The 15,930-nt window shown below is 50.7% G+C and overlaps 1 protein-coding gene across 10 annotated transcripts in view; it reads right to left on the bottom strand.

The window, feature by feature from the left end:
- htt (huntingtin) overlaps positions 1-15,930 on the bottom strand; it is a 310,292-nt gene that overhangs the window by 96,079 nt on the left and 198,283 nt on the right. For all 10 annotated transcript variants that reach the window (XR_011948987.1, XM_072515702.1, XM_072515706.1 and 7 more), the window contains 3 exons: positions 15,528-15,735; positions 7,032-7,170; positions 6,035-6,214 (listed from right to left, as the gene is read on the bottom strand). Coding sequence is in view for 9 of the 10 variants with exons in the window: in XM_072515702.1 (XP_072371803.1) it covers positions 6,035-6,214; positions 7,032-7,170; positions 15,528-15,735 (527 nt within the window). In the remaining variant the exon portion in view is untranslated. The remainder of the gene's footprint in view (positions 1-6,034; positions 6,215-7,031; positions 7,171-15,527; positions 15,736-15,930) is intronic.

Here is a 15,930-nt window from a genome sequence, read left to right as displayed (position 1 = left end):
GGTCTTCCTGAAGGTGTGGAGGGAGCGGACGTCGGGGCATATGTGAGCATGATGCTGCACTCGTTAATGGGAGCGGAGGCCCCGGCAGGTCCTTTGGAGGTGGAGGGAGCAGACCGAGTGATGGCACGAGGACCGAGAGCAGGAGAAATTCCCAGAGCCATAGTGGTGAGATTCCTCCGTTTTAAGGATAGAGAAATGGTCCTTAGATGGGCGAAGAAAACTCGGAGCAGTAAATGGGAGAACGCGGTGATCCGCCTTATTATCAAGACTGAAGTTCGGAGGTGGCGAGAAGGAGGGCGAGCTTTAATCGGGCCAAGGCGGTGCTTCATAAAAAGAAGATAAAATTTGGAATGCTGCAACCGGCAAGACTGTGGGTCACATATCGAGGGAGGCACCACTACTTTGAGACGGCGGATGAAGCGTGGACTTTTATTGTGGAAGAAAAACTGGAATGAGCGGGTTATTAAAAAGAACGTTCGAACAAAGTGGTGGGGCGAATGTGGGGGGCATAGAGGGGTTTTATGTACTAATCCTGCGATGTGGTAACTTTTCTCTCTCCCACAGGTGGTGATGGGGGGAGGAGGGGAGGTGGAGGAGATGGGGCGTTGGCCATTGGGGGCGGGGCCAAGGGAGAAGCGCGGGCTTGGTTCCCGCGCTATGATAATCATGGCGGGAATAGAGAAGCAGGAAGGAGGGGGCGTCGCACGGTGCGAGCCGAGGTCACGGGGGGAAGCCGAGGTCAGCCAGAGTTTGCTGACTTCTGGGAGCAACATGGGGGGAGTAATTACGCTAGCGGGGGATCTAGCGGGGGGGGTGGGAGGGGGGAATTACTGGGTTGCTGCTGCTGGGGAGAGGGGGAAGCTGGTATGGGAGAGGATGGGCGGGGGGGCACCGCCTGGGGGAGATACAGCTGCGTGGGAACCGGGTGAGGAGCTGGAAAAAGGTGATGGCTAATCGACAAGGGGGGGGGGTAGGAAGCCCCCCAACTCGGCTGATCACGTGGAACGTGAGAGGGCTGAACGGGCCGATAAAGAGGGCACGGGTACTCGCACACCTTAAGAAACTTAAGGCAGATGTGGTTATGTTACAGGAAACGCACCTGAAACTGATAGACCAGGTTAGGCTACGCAAAGGATGGGTGGGGCAGGTGTTCCATTCGGGGCTAGATGCGAAAAACAGGGGGGTGGCTATATTAGTGGGGAAGCGGGTAATGTTCGAGGCAAAGATTATAGTGGCGGATAACGGGGGCAGATACGTGATGGTGAGTGGCAAACTACAGGGGGAGACGGTGGTTTTGGTAAACGTATATGCCCCGAACTGGGATGATGCCAATTTTATGAGGCGGATGCTAGGACGCATTCCGGACCTAGAGATGGGAAAGCTGATAGGGGGGAGATTTTAATACGGTGTTGGAACCAGGGCTGGATAGGTCGAAGTCCAGGACTGGAAGGAGGCCGGCAGCAGCCAAGGTGCTTAAAGATTTTATGGAGCAGATGGGAGGTGTAGACCCGTGGAGATTTAGCAGACCTAGGAGTAAGGAGTTCTCGTTTTTCTCCTATGTCCATAAAGTCTACTCGCGAATAGACTTTTTTGTGCTGGGTAGGGCATTGATCCCGAAGGTGAGGGGAACGGAGTATACGGCTATAGCCATTTCGGATCACGCTCCACACTGGGTGGACTTGGAGATAGGGGAGGAAACAGGAGGGCGCCCACCCTGGAGAATGGACATGGGACTAATGGCAGATGAGGGGGTGTGTCTAAGGGTGAGGGGGTGCATTGAAAAGTACTTGGAACTCAATGATAATGGGGAGGTCCAGGTGGGAGTGGTCTGGGAGGCGTTGAAGGCGGTGGTTAGAGGGGAGCTGATATCAATAAGGGCACATAAAGGGAAGCAGGAGAGTAAGGAACGGGAGCGGTTGCTGCAAGAACTTTTGAGGGTGGACAGACAATATGCGGAAGCACCGGAGGAGGGACTGTACAGGGAAAGGCAAAGGCTACATGTAGAATTTGACTTGCTGACTACAGGCACTGCAGAGGCACAATGGAGGAAGGCACAGGGTGTACAGTACGAATATGGGGAGAAGGCGAGCAGGTTGCTGGCACACCAATTGAGGAAAAGGGGAGCAGCGAGGGAAATAGGGGGAGTGAGGGATGAGGAAGGAGAGATGGAGCGGGGAGCGGAGAGAGTGAATGGAGTGTTCAAGACATTTTATAAAAAATTATATGAAGCTCAACCCCCGGATGGGAGGGAGAGAATGATGGGCTTCTTGGATCGGCTGGAATTTCCCAAGGTGGAAGAGCAGGAAAGGGTGGGACTGGGAGCACAGATCGAGGTAGAAGAAGTGGTGAAAGGAATTAGGAGCATGCAGGCGGGAAAGGCCCCGGGACCGGATGGATTCCCAGTCGAATTCTATAGAAAATATGTGGACTTGCTCGCCCCGGTACTGACGAGGACATTTAATGAGGCAAAGGAAAGGGGACAACTGCCCCCGACTATGTCTGAAGCAACGATATCGCTTCTCTTAAAGAAGGAAAAGGACCCGCTAAACGGGTCCTGTAGACCTATTTCCCTCCTAAATGTAGATGCCAAGGTCCTGGCCAAGGTAATGGCAATGAGAATAGAGGAATGTGTCCCAGGGGTGGTCCACGAGGACCAAACTGGGTTTGTGAAGGGGAGACAGCTGAACACGAATATACGGAGGTTGTTAGGGGTAATGATGATGGCCCCACCAGAGGGAGAAACGGAGATAGTAGTGGCGATGGATGCCGAGAAAGCATTTGATAGAGTGGAGTGGGATTATTTGTGGGAGGTGTTGAGGAGATTTGGTTTTGGAGAGGGGTATGTTAGATGGGTGCAGCTGTTGTATAGGGCCCCAGTGGCGAGCGTGGTCACGAATGGACGGGGATCTGCATATTTTCGGCTCCATAGAGGGACAAGGCAGGGATGCCCTCTGTCCCCATTATTGTTTGCACTGGCGATTGAGCCCCTGGCGATAGCGTTGAGGGGTTCCAAGAAGTGGAGGGGAGTACTTAGGGGAGGAGAAGAGCACCGGGTATCTTTGTATGCGGACGATTTGCTACTATACGTGGCGGACCCGGCGGAGGGGATGCCAGAAATAATGCGGATACTTGGGGAGTTTGGGGATTTTTCAGGGTATAAATTGAACATGGGGAAAAGTGAGTTGTTTGTGGTGCATCCAGGGGAGCAGAGTAGAGAAGTAGAGGACCTACCGCTGAGGAAGGTAACAAGGGACTTTCGTTACCTGGGGATCCAGATAGCTAAGAATTGGGGCACATTGCATAGGTTAAATTTAACGCGGTTGGTGGAACAGATGGAGGAGGATTTCAAGAGATGGGATATGGTATCCCTGTCAATGGCAGGGAGGGTGCAGGCGGTTAAGATGGTGGTCCTCCCGAGATTCCTCTTTGTGTTTCAGTGCCTCCCGGTGGTGATCACGAAGGCTTTTTTTAAAAGGATTGAAAAGAGCATCATGGGTTTTGTGTGGGCCGGGAAGACCCCGAGAGTGAGGAAGGGATTCTTACAGCGTAGCAGGGATGGGGGGGGCTGGCACTACCGAGCCTAAGTGAGTATTATTGGGCCGCTAATATTTCAATGGTGAGTAAGTGGATGGGAGAGGAGGAGGGAGCGGCGTGGAAGAGATTAGAGAGGGCGTCCTGTAGGGGGACTAGCCTACAGGCTATGGTGACAGCCCCATTGCCGTTCTCACCGAGGAACTACACCACAAGCCCGGTGGTGGTGGCTACACTGAAGATTTGGGGACAGTGGAGACGGCATAGGGGAAAGACTGGAGCCTTGGGGGGGTCCCCGATAAGAAACAACCATAGGTTTGCCCCGGGGGGAATGGATGGGGCATATGGAATGTGGCAAAGAGCAGGAATAACGCAACTGAAAGATCTGTTTGTGGATGGGAAGTTCGCGAGTCTGGGAGCACTGACCGAGAAATATGGGTTGCCCCAAGGGAATGCATTCAGGTATATGCAACTGAGGGCTTTTGCGAGGCAACAGGTGAGGGAATTCCCACAGCTCCCGACACAAGAGGTGCAGGACAGAGTGATCTCAAAGACATGGGTGGGGGATGGTAAGGTGTCAGATATATATAGGGAAATGAGGGATGAAGGGGAGACTATGGTCGATGAACTAAAAGGGAAATGGGAAGAAGAGCTGGGGGAGGAGATCGAGGAGGGGCTGTGGGCAGATGCCCTAAGCAGGGTAAACTCGTCGTCCTCGTGTGCCAGGCTAAGCCTGATTCAGTTTAAGGTATTACACAGGGCACATATGACTGGAGCACGGCTCAGTAAATTTTTTGGGGTGGAGGATAGGTGTGCGAGGTGCTCGAGAAGCCCAGCGAATCATACCCAATGTTTTGGTCATGCCCGGCACTACAGAGGTTTTGGATGGGGGTGACAAAGGTGCTTTCAAAAGTAGTAGGAGTCCGGGTCGAACCAAGCTGGGGGTTGGCTATATTTGGGGTTGCACAAGAGCCGGGAGTGCAGGAGGCGAGAGAGGCCGATGTTTTGGCCTTTGCGTCCCTAGTAGCCCGGCGCAGGATATTGCTAATGTGGAAAGAAGCCAAGCCCCCGGGGGTGGAGACCTGGATAAATGACATGGCGGGGTTTATAAAGCTAGAGCGGATTAAGTTCGTCCTAAGGGGGTCGGCTCAAGGGTTCACCAGGCGGTGGCAACCGTTCGTCGAATACCTCGCAGAAAGATAGACGGAATGGGAAAAAGAAGGCAGCAGCAGCAGCCCAGGATCGGGGGGGAGGGGGGGGGGGAGGGGGGGGGGAGGAGGAACCAGAAGGACTCTCAGGGTTGTTAATATATACTGTATAGTATGTATAGGTCGTTGCTACAGATAATTATATATTGGACTGTTAAATTATATTTTTGGAGAGTGTTACTTGTGACAAGACAGTTGCCAATTAGGGCTAGTTTTCATTTTTGTTATTTATCATTTATTCATTTTTTGTTTATAAAATAGGTCATTGTTATTTGTGTTGTTATAATATTGTGTAAAGGATGCACAATGTACTGTGTTGGTTGACCAAAAATTTTCAATAAAATATTTAATTTAAAAAAAAGAACGTGGAACCCAGTACCACAGTATCAGGGAGTGTTGAGGGGAATACACTTAAGGGGAAGCTTGATAAACACAAGGGAGAAATAAATAGAAAGGCACTATTAATAAGCTTCGATTAAGTGGGTTAGGAGGAGGCTCATGCAGAGCATAAACACCAACTTATTCTAGTGCTGTATATTTATTTAATTCTACGACCCTGTCTGGAGGTCAGGTGCAATAGGGCTCACTGGAGAGATTCCTTCCACTTGCTACATTCATGCGTGAGGCAAGCAAAGAATCCATTACAAATGAAGGTCCACCCAATAGCCAGGCCACCTGAAGGGGCTGGCTGGATGCAAATATAGGAACTAATGCCAACAATCACGAGAGAAGAACTCTCCTGGCAGAAAGTGAAATAGCCCCAGACAGTGCCCAAGAAATGTGGGTTTGAGAGACTACTAAGGGTCATCAGAATCACCATGGTCCCTCTCTGCTGACTCTACAGCACCTTCTGAATTAGGGGAAAGATAGGAAACTTAAGCACCAACAGTTGTGGGCCTGCACACAACCATTGAGCCTATCCCACAACACAACCACATTTCGTCCTCCACAGAATATCTCGGAGGGTTAACCATATTGCTCACAGTTCAAACCTGTTGAGATAGTGGACACCCTGAATCCATCATCCCTCACACTGATTCTATCTATCCTGATTGTAAAGTTAGTTTGGCACAGTGAGGCTCTTTTGATTCTCTCCAATCTTTTGTGCGCAAATGTAGTGCCCCTAACCCCTCCAAGGTTGAGTTCAGCCAGATCAGCACAAACAGAAACTCGAACTTCACAGTATGGATGGTTCAGGTGCTCAGCAACCCAAGACCAGTTAGTTACTCAGAGCTTGAAGTGTTCAGTTATCGAGTTATTAGTGCAGAAGCATATTCTGGGGAAGACATACTTACTGTTGCAAGATTATCACATCGGGACTGGATAGCTTGAATGAAAAGCCCACTGGCTGCAGAGTTACGATGAATGGCACTGATAAAATCTTGTACCGGAGGCTCGTGGGAAAGATTGATGAGATCTTGAACATGGTTGACCAATAGCCAAGTCAGGTGCTCAGAATCGTGCAAATTTTGACACTGGAACAACATATGGCAAAAATCAGCATCCCTCTACTGTTTTAGAAATTGTTATTCTTCACTGTCACTGGGTCATGGAACTCCCTTCCTAACGGCAGTGGGGGTGTACCTACGTGGACTGTAGAGGTTCAAGAAGGCAGCTTACCACCACCTTCTCAAGGGCATTTAGGGATGAGAAACAAATGATGGCCCAGCCAGCAAAGCCCACATCCCATGAGAGAATTTCTAAAAGTACAAATTAGCCTAATCTTTCACAATGAGAAACCACTGCTTATCTTCTTTGTCTTTGTTAACTGATTATGTGCACCTCCATATACTCAAAACAGTGGAACGGACTCAACAGTCTGGATTCTCCTCCTGTTGCTACTGAGGGTTACAGAGAAATAACAGGAAATTGAGATCAGAAAGATGAAGAATTGCTGTAACGTAATAAAATGGTGAAGCAAGGTAAATGGACTGAACGGCCTATGTTTCAGCCAACTGCAGGACATGGGGAAAAGATGGAGAACTGGACATACAATAGCTGCTTGCTATAATGTCGCCGCAAGCTCAATAGGCCAAATGGCCCCCTATGCTTGCAAAGATAAGAGTTGGAAATTGAGATGAAAAAGATGCCTTTCACAAACAAAAATGGCTGAGCTGCCACAGTAAACTATAATTATTGCTCTTACACTATAAGAGTTAAGAAGCAAATATGGATGAGAGAAAATAAAAGACTGAATCTTAGGCCAACTAAGCGAACACGTCTGTAATGTATAAAGATTAGTGAAATCATAATACTTTGCTTTGAAACTCAAAAACTGTTAATGAATCTTACCACATAATCACAGAAAAGAATCAGAGCTCCTCTTCGAACTATTTCTCTATTGCACACACCCAACTTTGACGCAGACTTTGAATCTTCATTTTCCGATATCTGTGGACTCAATAACTTTGTGCTGGACAAGCTGTGTCTCCTGTGTTTAAAAAAAAAAAGAAATGAGATTTCGCGAATGAAACAGCTCTCTTCTTATAAAATAAAACCTTTCCTCAAAAAAGCAGCATGGGTTCTAAATAGGCACATGATACAACTGAGGGATTTTACATAACAAACTATGACACTGCTATCCACAGCCCAGCAATGTGGAAAATTGCCCAGGTATTTTCTGTCTAAAAAAAGCAAGACTGTGGTAGTGTCTCAGTGCCGAGGTTCCAGGTTCGATCCTGGCTCTAAGTCACCGCGCGTGTGGAGTTTGCACATTCTCCCAGTGTTTGCGTGGGTTTCACCCCCACAACCCAAAGACGTGCAAGGTAGGTGGATTGGCCACGCTAAATTGCCCATTAATTGGAAAAATGAATTGGGTACTCTAAATTTAAAAAATAAATAAATAAATAAAAAGCAAGACTAATCTGATCTGGCCAATTACTATTCCATTCTGGCTTCCGGTGGCGGCAATGAGTGAGTGCGCCGCACATTCGGGGGCTCTCACTCCGACGGGATTTGAGGACCTGGTTCCCCGGTTTTGCGAGGCTGTGAAAGGACGGCCACGGGGGGCTAAGGAGCGAGCAGAGCTGCATGGAACTGCGGGAGAGCAGAAAGCAGCGCAAACTGGAGAGGAAGGGACAAAAGCAAGGTGCAGGGGAAGCTGACCCAGGAGCAAAGATGGCAGACCTGCGGACCCGGCGATCCAGCAGGCACTGGAAAACATGCTGCTGGTGATAAAGAGCACTTTTGAGTCGTTGAAGCGGGATAACTTGGACCCACTTCAGAAGGCAGTGGATCTGCTGAACCAGAGACTGGATGCCCAGGACGAAAAAGTTAAGGAGCTGGGGGAGGCAATGGAGGAGCAGGCGGACGCGCAGACGATTGCTGCGCTAGAAGTCGATGGGTTGAAGGAGAGACAGAGAAGACTGCTGGACAGAGTAGAGGAGCAGGCAAATAGAGCCCGTAGACAAAATCTGAGGATCATCATCTCCCGGAGGGGGCGGAGGGAGCTGATGCCACAGCGTTACTGACGGACCTGTTGATGCAGCTAATGGGGGCTGAAGCCTATACGCGACCGCCGGAGCTGGAGGGGGCACACAGAGTACAGGCGAGACAGGTGCGTCCGATGGTGATTAGGTTCCACAGGTTTGTGGAGAAGGAGCGGGTGCTGCAGTAGGCAAAGAGCGCTAAGAACAGCACGTGGAATAACAGTGTCCTTCGCATTTACCAGGACCTAAGTCAGGAGGTGGCCAGGCGGTGAGCAGCCTTTAAACAAGTTAAGGAGGTGTTGTTCAAAAAGCACGTGAAGTTCGGTCTGCTCTTCCCGGCCCGTCTTTGGGTTACGCATCATGGCCAACACCACTACTTCTCCGAGCTCGAAGAAGCGATGGACTTTTGTGAGGGATCAGGGGCTGGTCTCGAAAAAATGACCCACGGACGTAAGCTAGGGTCCGAGAATTACTGGTTGAAGGGACGCCTACTGTGCCTGGACTGCAGGTCGACTGTTTACTGCTTTAAAGGTGTCTTGTGGTGTATTTTGTGTGTGCAGTTTTTGTCTGTGGGGGAAGGGTTCCCCCGCCCCACCCCAACCCCGCCCCCTCTCGAATGGTCTTTTTCCTTTTTTCTGTTGTTTTTTTTTCTCTCCATTTTTTTTCTTCTGTTGCGGTGGGTACCTTTTGTTGGGCTCTCTGAGTGCGCTGGAGCCTGTATTGTAACAAAAGGGTGGCCGGTCAGCAATGGGGATTAAATATGTTGGTTGGGGGCTTTTGTTTCATTTATGTCAATGGTTTTTATGTTTGTTTCGGATGGGGGATGTACGGGTACTGGGTTATTGCGGTGTTATATATTTTTTCTTTTTTTTTGAGACAAGGGGGTGCTGGAGCGATGAGTCACCGGGCTAGCAGATTGGCTAGTCAAGGGAGTCAGGTGGGGGGGGGGAGAATACAGCCAGTGAATGGCAGGGGTGGGGTTATCGGGGGATGTTGCGGCCCGGGGGGGGGGGGCGGGGGAGAAAGAGTTATTTTGCTGACGTGGGGGGGATCTGAAGTAGGTAATGGAAAGGAGGTCGGGGTGGAGGCAACCAAGAGGCGAGCCAGGAATGGCACGGCGCATGAGCCAAGGACGGGCCCAAGAAAGGTTATGGCTGACCGGCTGCAGGGGGGGGCCCAACCAGGCTGATCACCTGGAATGTCAGGGGACTAAATGGGCCAGTTAAAAGGGTAAAAGGGCACATGTGTTCGCGCATTTGCAGGCTCTAAAGGCGGACGTAATTATGTTCCAGGAGACACATCTGAAAGTGTCTGACCAGACTAGGCTAAGGAAGGGCTGGATCAGCCAGGTCTTCCACTCGGACTTGGATTCTAAGTCCAGGGGGGTAGCAATTATGATCAATAAGCGGGTTCAATTTGAGGCGGAGGGCGTAGTCGCAGACGGCGGGGGCAGATTCCTTATGGTAAGGGGCAAGCTGGAGGGGAGAAGAGTGGTGCTGGTAATGAAATGAAAATCGCTTATTGTCACAAGTAGGCGTCAAATGAAGTTACTGTGAAAAGCCCCGAGTCGCCACATTCCGGCGCCTGTTCGGGGAGGCTGGTACGGGAATTGAACCGTGCTGCTGGCCTGCCTTGGTCTGCTTTCAAAGCCAGCGATTTAGCCCTGTGTTAAACAGCCCCTATTGTGCTAAACAGCCCCTATGGTGAACATATATGCGCCGAACTGGGACGACATTGATTTTATCAAAAGAGTGCTGGGGAAGATCCTAGACTCATGCAAGTCGATAATGGGGGGGGGGGGGGGGGAGGAGGAGGAGGAGGAGGAGGAGGAGGAGGAGGAGGAGGAGGAGAAGAGACTTTAATGCGGTCCTTGACCCGGGGCTGGACCGGTCATGTCCCAGAACGGGCAGACTCCCAGCAACGGCAAGGGAGCTGAAAGGGTTCATGGAACAAAGAGGGGCTGTGGACCCATGGAGAGCCAGACAGCCGACGGGAAGGGGCTACTCGTTCTACTCGCATGTTCATGAAGTATATTCTAGGATTGATTTTTTAATCGTGAGCAGGGACTGTGTTGGGGAGGTAAAGAATACGAAATACTCGGCAATCACTATCTCGGACCATGCCCCGCACTGGGTGGACCTGCAGGTCGGGGGGGGCAAATTACCAACGCCCGCAATGGAGGTTAAACGTAGGACTGTTGTCAGAGGAGGGACTTCAGAAGTGTATGCAAAATTACTTGCAGGTGAACGATACGGGGGAGGGTTCAGCAGCGACCCTGTGGGAGGCGCTGAAGGCAGTAGTGAGGGAGGAGCTGATCTCAATTCGGGCTCACAGGGTCAGGGCGGACAGAGCAGAAATGGACAGATTGGTTAGGGAAATTCACCGGATAGACAAGGAGCACGCGGGGTCCCTGGGGGGAGGACCTACTCGTGGAGAGACGGAGATTGCAGGTGGAACTGGGGGTGCTATCCACGAGTAGGGCCGTGGAACAACTTAGGAAGCCGAGTGGAGTGGCGTATGAGCATGGGGAAAAGGCCAGTAGATTGCTAGCACAGCAACTCAGGAAGAGGGAGGCGGCCAGGGAAATAAGTAGAGTGTTGATGGGGAGGGGAGCAGAGTGGAGGACCCGGCAGGACTGAATAAGGTATTTCAGGACTTCTATGGTAGGCTATACACTTCAGAACCCCCGGAAGAGCCGGAGGAGATGAAAGGGTTCCTGGACGGACTAACCTTCCCAAAAGTAGCCATGATGTGGAGATGCCGGCGTTGGACTGGGGTGAGCACAGTACGAAGTCTTACAACACCAGGTTAAAGTCCAACAGGTTTGTTTCGATGTCACTAGCTTTCGGAGCGCTGCTCCTTCCTCAGGTGAATCTGAGGAAGGAGCAGCGCTCCGAAAGCTAGTGACATCGAAACAAACCTGTTGGACTTTAACCTGGTGTTGTAAGACTTCATACTGTTCCCAAAAGTAGGCAGGGGACTAGTGGACGGGCTGGGGACCCCGATTAGAGCGGAGGAGGTGTTGGGGGGCCTAAAGGCCATGCAGTCGGGGAAAGCCCCGGGACCGGATGGATACCCAGTAGAGTTTTACAAGAAGTTCTCGGAGATAGTGGGACCGGTCCTGACAAGGGTTTTTAATGAGGCAAGGGACAGAGGGACCCTGCCACCGACGATGTCGCAAGCCACTATCTCGCTGATACTGAAGCGGGACAAGGACCCGGAATCCTGCGGGTCATACAGGCCAATTCTCCCTGATCAATGTGGATGCCAAGGTCCTGGCGATTAGAATTGAGCACTGCGTACCGGAGGTGATTGGGGACGATCAGACAGAGTTTGTAAAGGCAGGCAGCTAACTTGAGAAGATTACTTAATGTGATCATGATGCCCCCGACGGGCAAGGAGGTGGAGGTAGTAGTGGCAATGGACTCTGAGAAGGCCTACGACTGGGTAGAGTGGGGCTATTTGTGGGAGGTGCTTGGGCAGTTTGGATTCGGGGAGGGACTGGTCAATTGGGTCAGACTATTGTACCAGGCCCCAAAAGCTAGCGTTAGGACGAAGAGGATGTCAGATTCTTTCAGGCTAGACCGCGGGACCAGACAGGGGTGCCCACTCTCCCCGTTGCTGTTCGCGCTGGCCATAGAGCCGTTGGCAATGGCGTTGAGAGCTGCAAAGGGGTGGAAGGGAATGACTGCGGGGGGGGGGGGGGGAGAACATAGGGTCTCTCTCTTTGCGGACGACCTGCTCCAGTATGTGTCGGACCCACTGGCCGGGATGGAAGATATACTGGAAACATTGAGGAAGTTCGGCCGGTTTTCAGGGTACAAATTAAATATGGCCAAGATTGAGATGTTTGTGGTGCAGGCAAGGGGCAGGAGAATAGACTGAAGGAGCTGCCATTTAGGCTGGTGGAGGAAAGTTTCCAGTACTTGGGGATACAGGTGGCACCAGACTGGAGCAGGTTACACAAGTTAAATTTGACTAGGGTGGTGGAACAAATGAAGAGGGAGTTTTGGAGATGGGATGCACTCCCGCTGTCACTGGCGGGGAGGGTGCAGACTGTAAAGATGACAATCCTCCCTAGATTTCTGTTCATCTTCCAGTGCCTCCCGATCTTTATCCCACGGTCCTTCTTCAAAAGGACTGGTAAAATCATCATGAGCTTTGTCTAGGCGGGAAAATCCCCGCGGGTGAAGAAGGCGATGCTTGAAAGGAGCCGCAGCGAGGGGGGACTGGCATTGCAGAGTCTGATCAACTACTACTGGGCGGCTAACATAGCCATGTTAAGGAAGTGGATGGTGGGTACGAGGTCTATCTGGGAGTGAGTGGAGGCAGCTTCGTGCAGGGGCACCAGTTTGGCAGCCCTGGTCACGGCTCCCATACCGCTGTCGCCAACCAGGTACTCCACAAGCCCGGTAGTGGGGGCGGCCCTGCGGATATGGGGCCAGTGGAGGAGGCGTTTTGGGGGGGGGGGGGGGGGTCGCGTCTGGCTGAGCTCCAATAGGTTATAACCATCGATTCGCCCTCGGGAACATGGATGGAGGGTTTCGAATATGGCGGCGGGTGGGGGTGGGGAGGGTGGGCGATATGTTCCTGGAGGGGAGCTTTGCGAGTTTGAGGGGCTTGGAGGAGAAATTTGGGCTGGTAAGGGGAAATGACTTTAGGTACTTACAGATGCGGGACTTTGTACGCAGGCAGGTCCCATCCTTCCCACGCCTCCCGCCAATAGAGGTCCAGGACAGAATAGTCTCTAGAGGAGAAGGAGGAGAGGGTAGAGTCTCGGAAAACTACAAGGTGCTCATGAAGGGGGAAGAGTCCCAGACGGAGGAACTGAAACTCAAATGGGAGGAGGAGCTTGGCGGGGAGATGGAGGACGGGCTGTGGGTGGAAGCTCGGAGTAGGGTAAACTCAACCGCAACATGTGCCAGGCTCGGTCTGATTCAATTTAAGGTTGTTCACCGGGCCCACATGACGGTAGCTCGGATGAGCAAATTCTTTGGGGTAGAGGACAAGTGCGCTAGATGCGTGGGAGGACCAGCGAACCATGTTCACATGTTCTCAGCATGTCCTAAGCTTAGGGGATACTGGGAGGGATTTGCAGGGGTCATGTCCCGGGTGCTGAAAACAAGGGTGCGGATGAGTCCAGGGGTGGCAATTTTCAGGGTTTCGGAAAACCCGGGAGTCCAGGGGGAGAAAGAGGCATTTGTTCTGGCCTTTGCTTCCCTAATAGCCCGGCAGCGAATACTGCTGGCATGGAGGGACTCAAAACCCCCGAAGACCGAACTATGGCTTTCGGACAGGTCAAGTTTTCTGGGTATGGAAAAAAATTAAGTTCGCCTTGAGGGGATCTGTACTGGGGTTCGCCCTAAGGTGGCAACCATTCCTCGACTTCTTCGCGGGAGAGTGAATGTCAGCAGGGGGGGGGGGGGGTTAGTGGAGAGATTAGAGTAGGAGGGATAAATAGGCAGGTAGTGTCTAGGGGAGAGGAGCGGGCATGTGCAGTATGGTTTGATTGAAGTATTGGTTTTATATTGATGTTTGCACATTTCTGTTATCTGTAACTGTAACAATGCCAAAAAATACCTCAATAAAATTGTTAAAAAAAAATTACTGCTCCATTCTCGATCATCAGTAAAATGATGGAAGATGTTGTCAACCATGCTATAAAATAACCTACTCACTAATGCCCTGTTTTGGTTCTACCACAGCCTCTTGGCACCCGATCTTGTCCAAACATGGACAAAGGAGCTGAGCTCAAGAAGTAAGTGATTATCCTTCTCATCAAGGCAGCATTTAACCCAAAGTAGCATCAAGGAGCCCTGGCAAAACTGAAGTCAATGGAGATCAGGAAAACAAACTCTCCACCAGCTGGAGCTATAGCAGACACAAAGAAAGACGGTCTGGTTGTCGGAGACCAATCATTTCAGTCCAAGGACATCACTGCAGAAGTTCCTCAGGCCTCTCGGCCTAATCACCTTCAGCTGTTTCATCAATGACCTTCCCTCCATCACAAGGTCAGAAGTGGGGATGCTCATTGATGACCGCACAACATTCATTATTATTTCCAACTCTTCAGAAGCTGAAGCAGTCTGTGTTCAGAAAGAGCAAGATCAGGACAATAGTCACACTTGGGCTGAAAAATGGCAAATGACATTCATGCCACACAAGTGCTGGGCAACGACCAAGTGAGCATCTATCTCCTCAAGACAATCAATAGCATTACCATTGCTGAATTCCCTACTATCCATCTCCTAGGGTTGCCATTGACCAGAACTTTAACTGGACCAGCTATATAAATACTGTGACTACAAGAGCAGCTGTGTACTACATACAAGACACACTACAGTACCTCACCAAGCCTCCTTAGACAGCACCTTCCAAACCCGCGACCTCTACCATCGTGAAGAACAAGGGCAGCAAATACATGGGAACACCACCACCTGGAGGTTCCCTCCAAGCCACTCACCAGCCTGACTTGGAAATATATCACCGTTCCGTCGCTGCCACTGGGTTAAAGTCCTAGAACTCCCCGACAGCATTACGGGTGGACCTAGGCCACATGGACCGCAGCAGTTCACAAAGGCAGCTCACCACCATCACCCTCTCCCCTAATTAGGGATTGGTCACACAGGTTGGCCTAGCCAGCGACCCATACATCCCATGAGCAAGTAAAACAAAGCAATTGGGAAGATAGGAAAATAGACAGACTCTCTGCACGGTTACAAATTTTTGAAACCTGTGGGTGGGAAAAGGTGGGAACATGAGCAGGACCCATCTGTACTAACTGGGGAGAAAGCGCATGACTGAAAATTTTTTTAAAACTGCGCTTTAAAGAAGGGAGAGACAGATGGTGGGAGCTCCAGAGCTTAGGGCCTTAGTGACTGAAGACACAGTCACCAATAGAGGGTGAAGAAAGTGGCGGATGGATTGGTCATTGCCCGGCACTTGTGTGGCACGAATATTATTTGCATGAATATTGTCCTGATCTTGCTCTTTCTGAACACAGACTGCTTCAGCTTCTGAGGAGTTGGAAATAATAATGAATGTTGTGCGGTCATCAATGAGCATCCCCACTTCTGACCTTGTGATGGAGGGAAGATCATTGATGAAACGGATACATTGGGGAGGGTAGAGATCACTGACGGTTGTAGGGCTGAAGGAGGTTATAGAGATGGGGAGGGTAGAAACTGTGGATGATGAAGCTGTGGAGGAAACTAAAAATACAATTCAGCAGGACAAAGGGTGAATGTATTTCATCAACTTTATTCCTTCTGCACTCAAGACAGACTTTCATATTCAAGGAGCACTAGATAAGCGCAAGATCCTGCAATATTTCAGAGGGATTCAGCTTGTTTTCACCTACTTCGGAGTCTGATGCACCTCTGACCACCAACTGTAATTTGTGTAGTTCACGAGCAGCAGGATTTGACACCAAAGCAGCACCAGGGACGGGTGAGTGGGAATAATGGACTGAACCAAGACATTCAAGCTTTCCAATGTGTAAAAGCTCCCATCAGAACCGTTGCCCACAATCAATCTGGTGGCAGCTGCAGTGATCCTTCTGAACATCCCTGAAAGAAAGAAATGCATTTATACAGCACCGTTCATGACCCCGGGATGCCCCAAGGTTGCTTCTCGCCAGTGAAGTACTTTTTGAAACAGCAAATCGCTGTTGTAATGTAGGAAACACGGCAGCCAACATGTAATCTGCCACAAACAGCACTGCAATAAAGACTGGATGAATCTGACACCCTTTCGTGTTGTCG

Source organism: Scyliorhinus torazame, chromosome 9, assembly GCF_047496885.1.
Source record: "Scyliorhinus torazame isolate Kashiwa2021f chromosome 9, sScyTor2.1, whole genome shotgun sequence".
NCBI lineage: Eukaryota > Metazoa > Chordata > Chondrichthyes > Carcharhiniformes > Scyliorhinidae > Scyliorhinus > Scyliorhinus torazame.
This window is presented reverse-complemented; position numbering and strand designations above follow the sequence as displayed.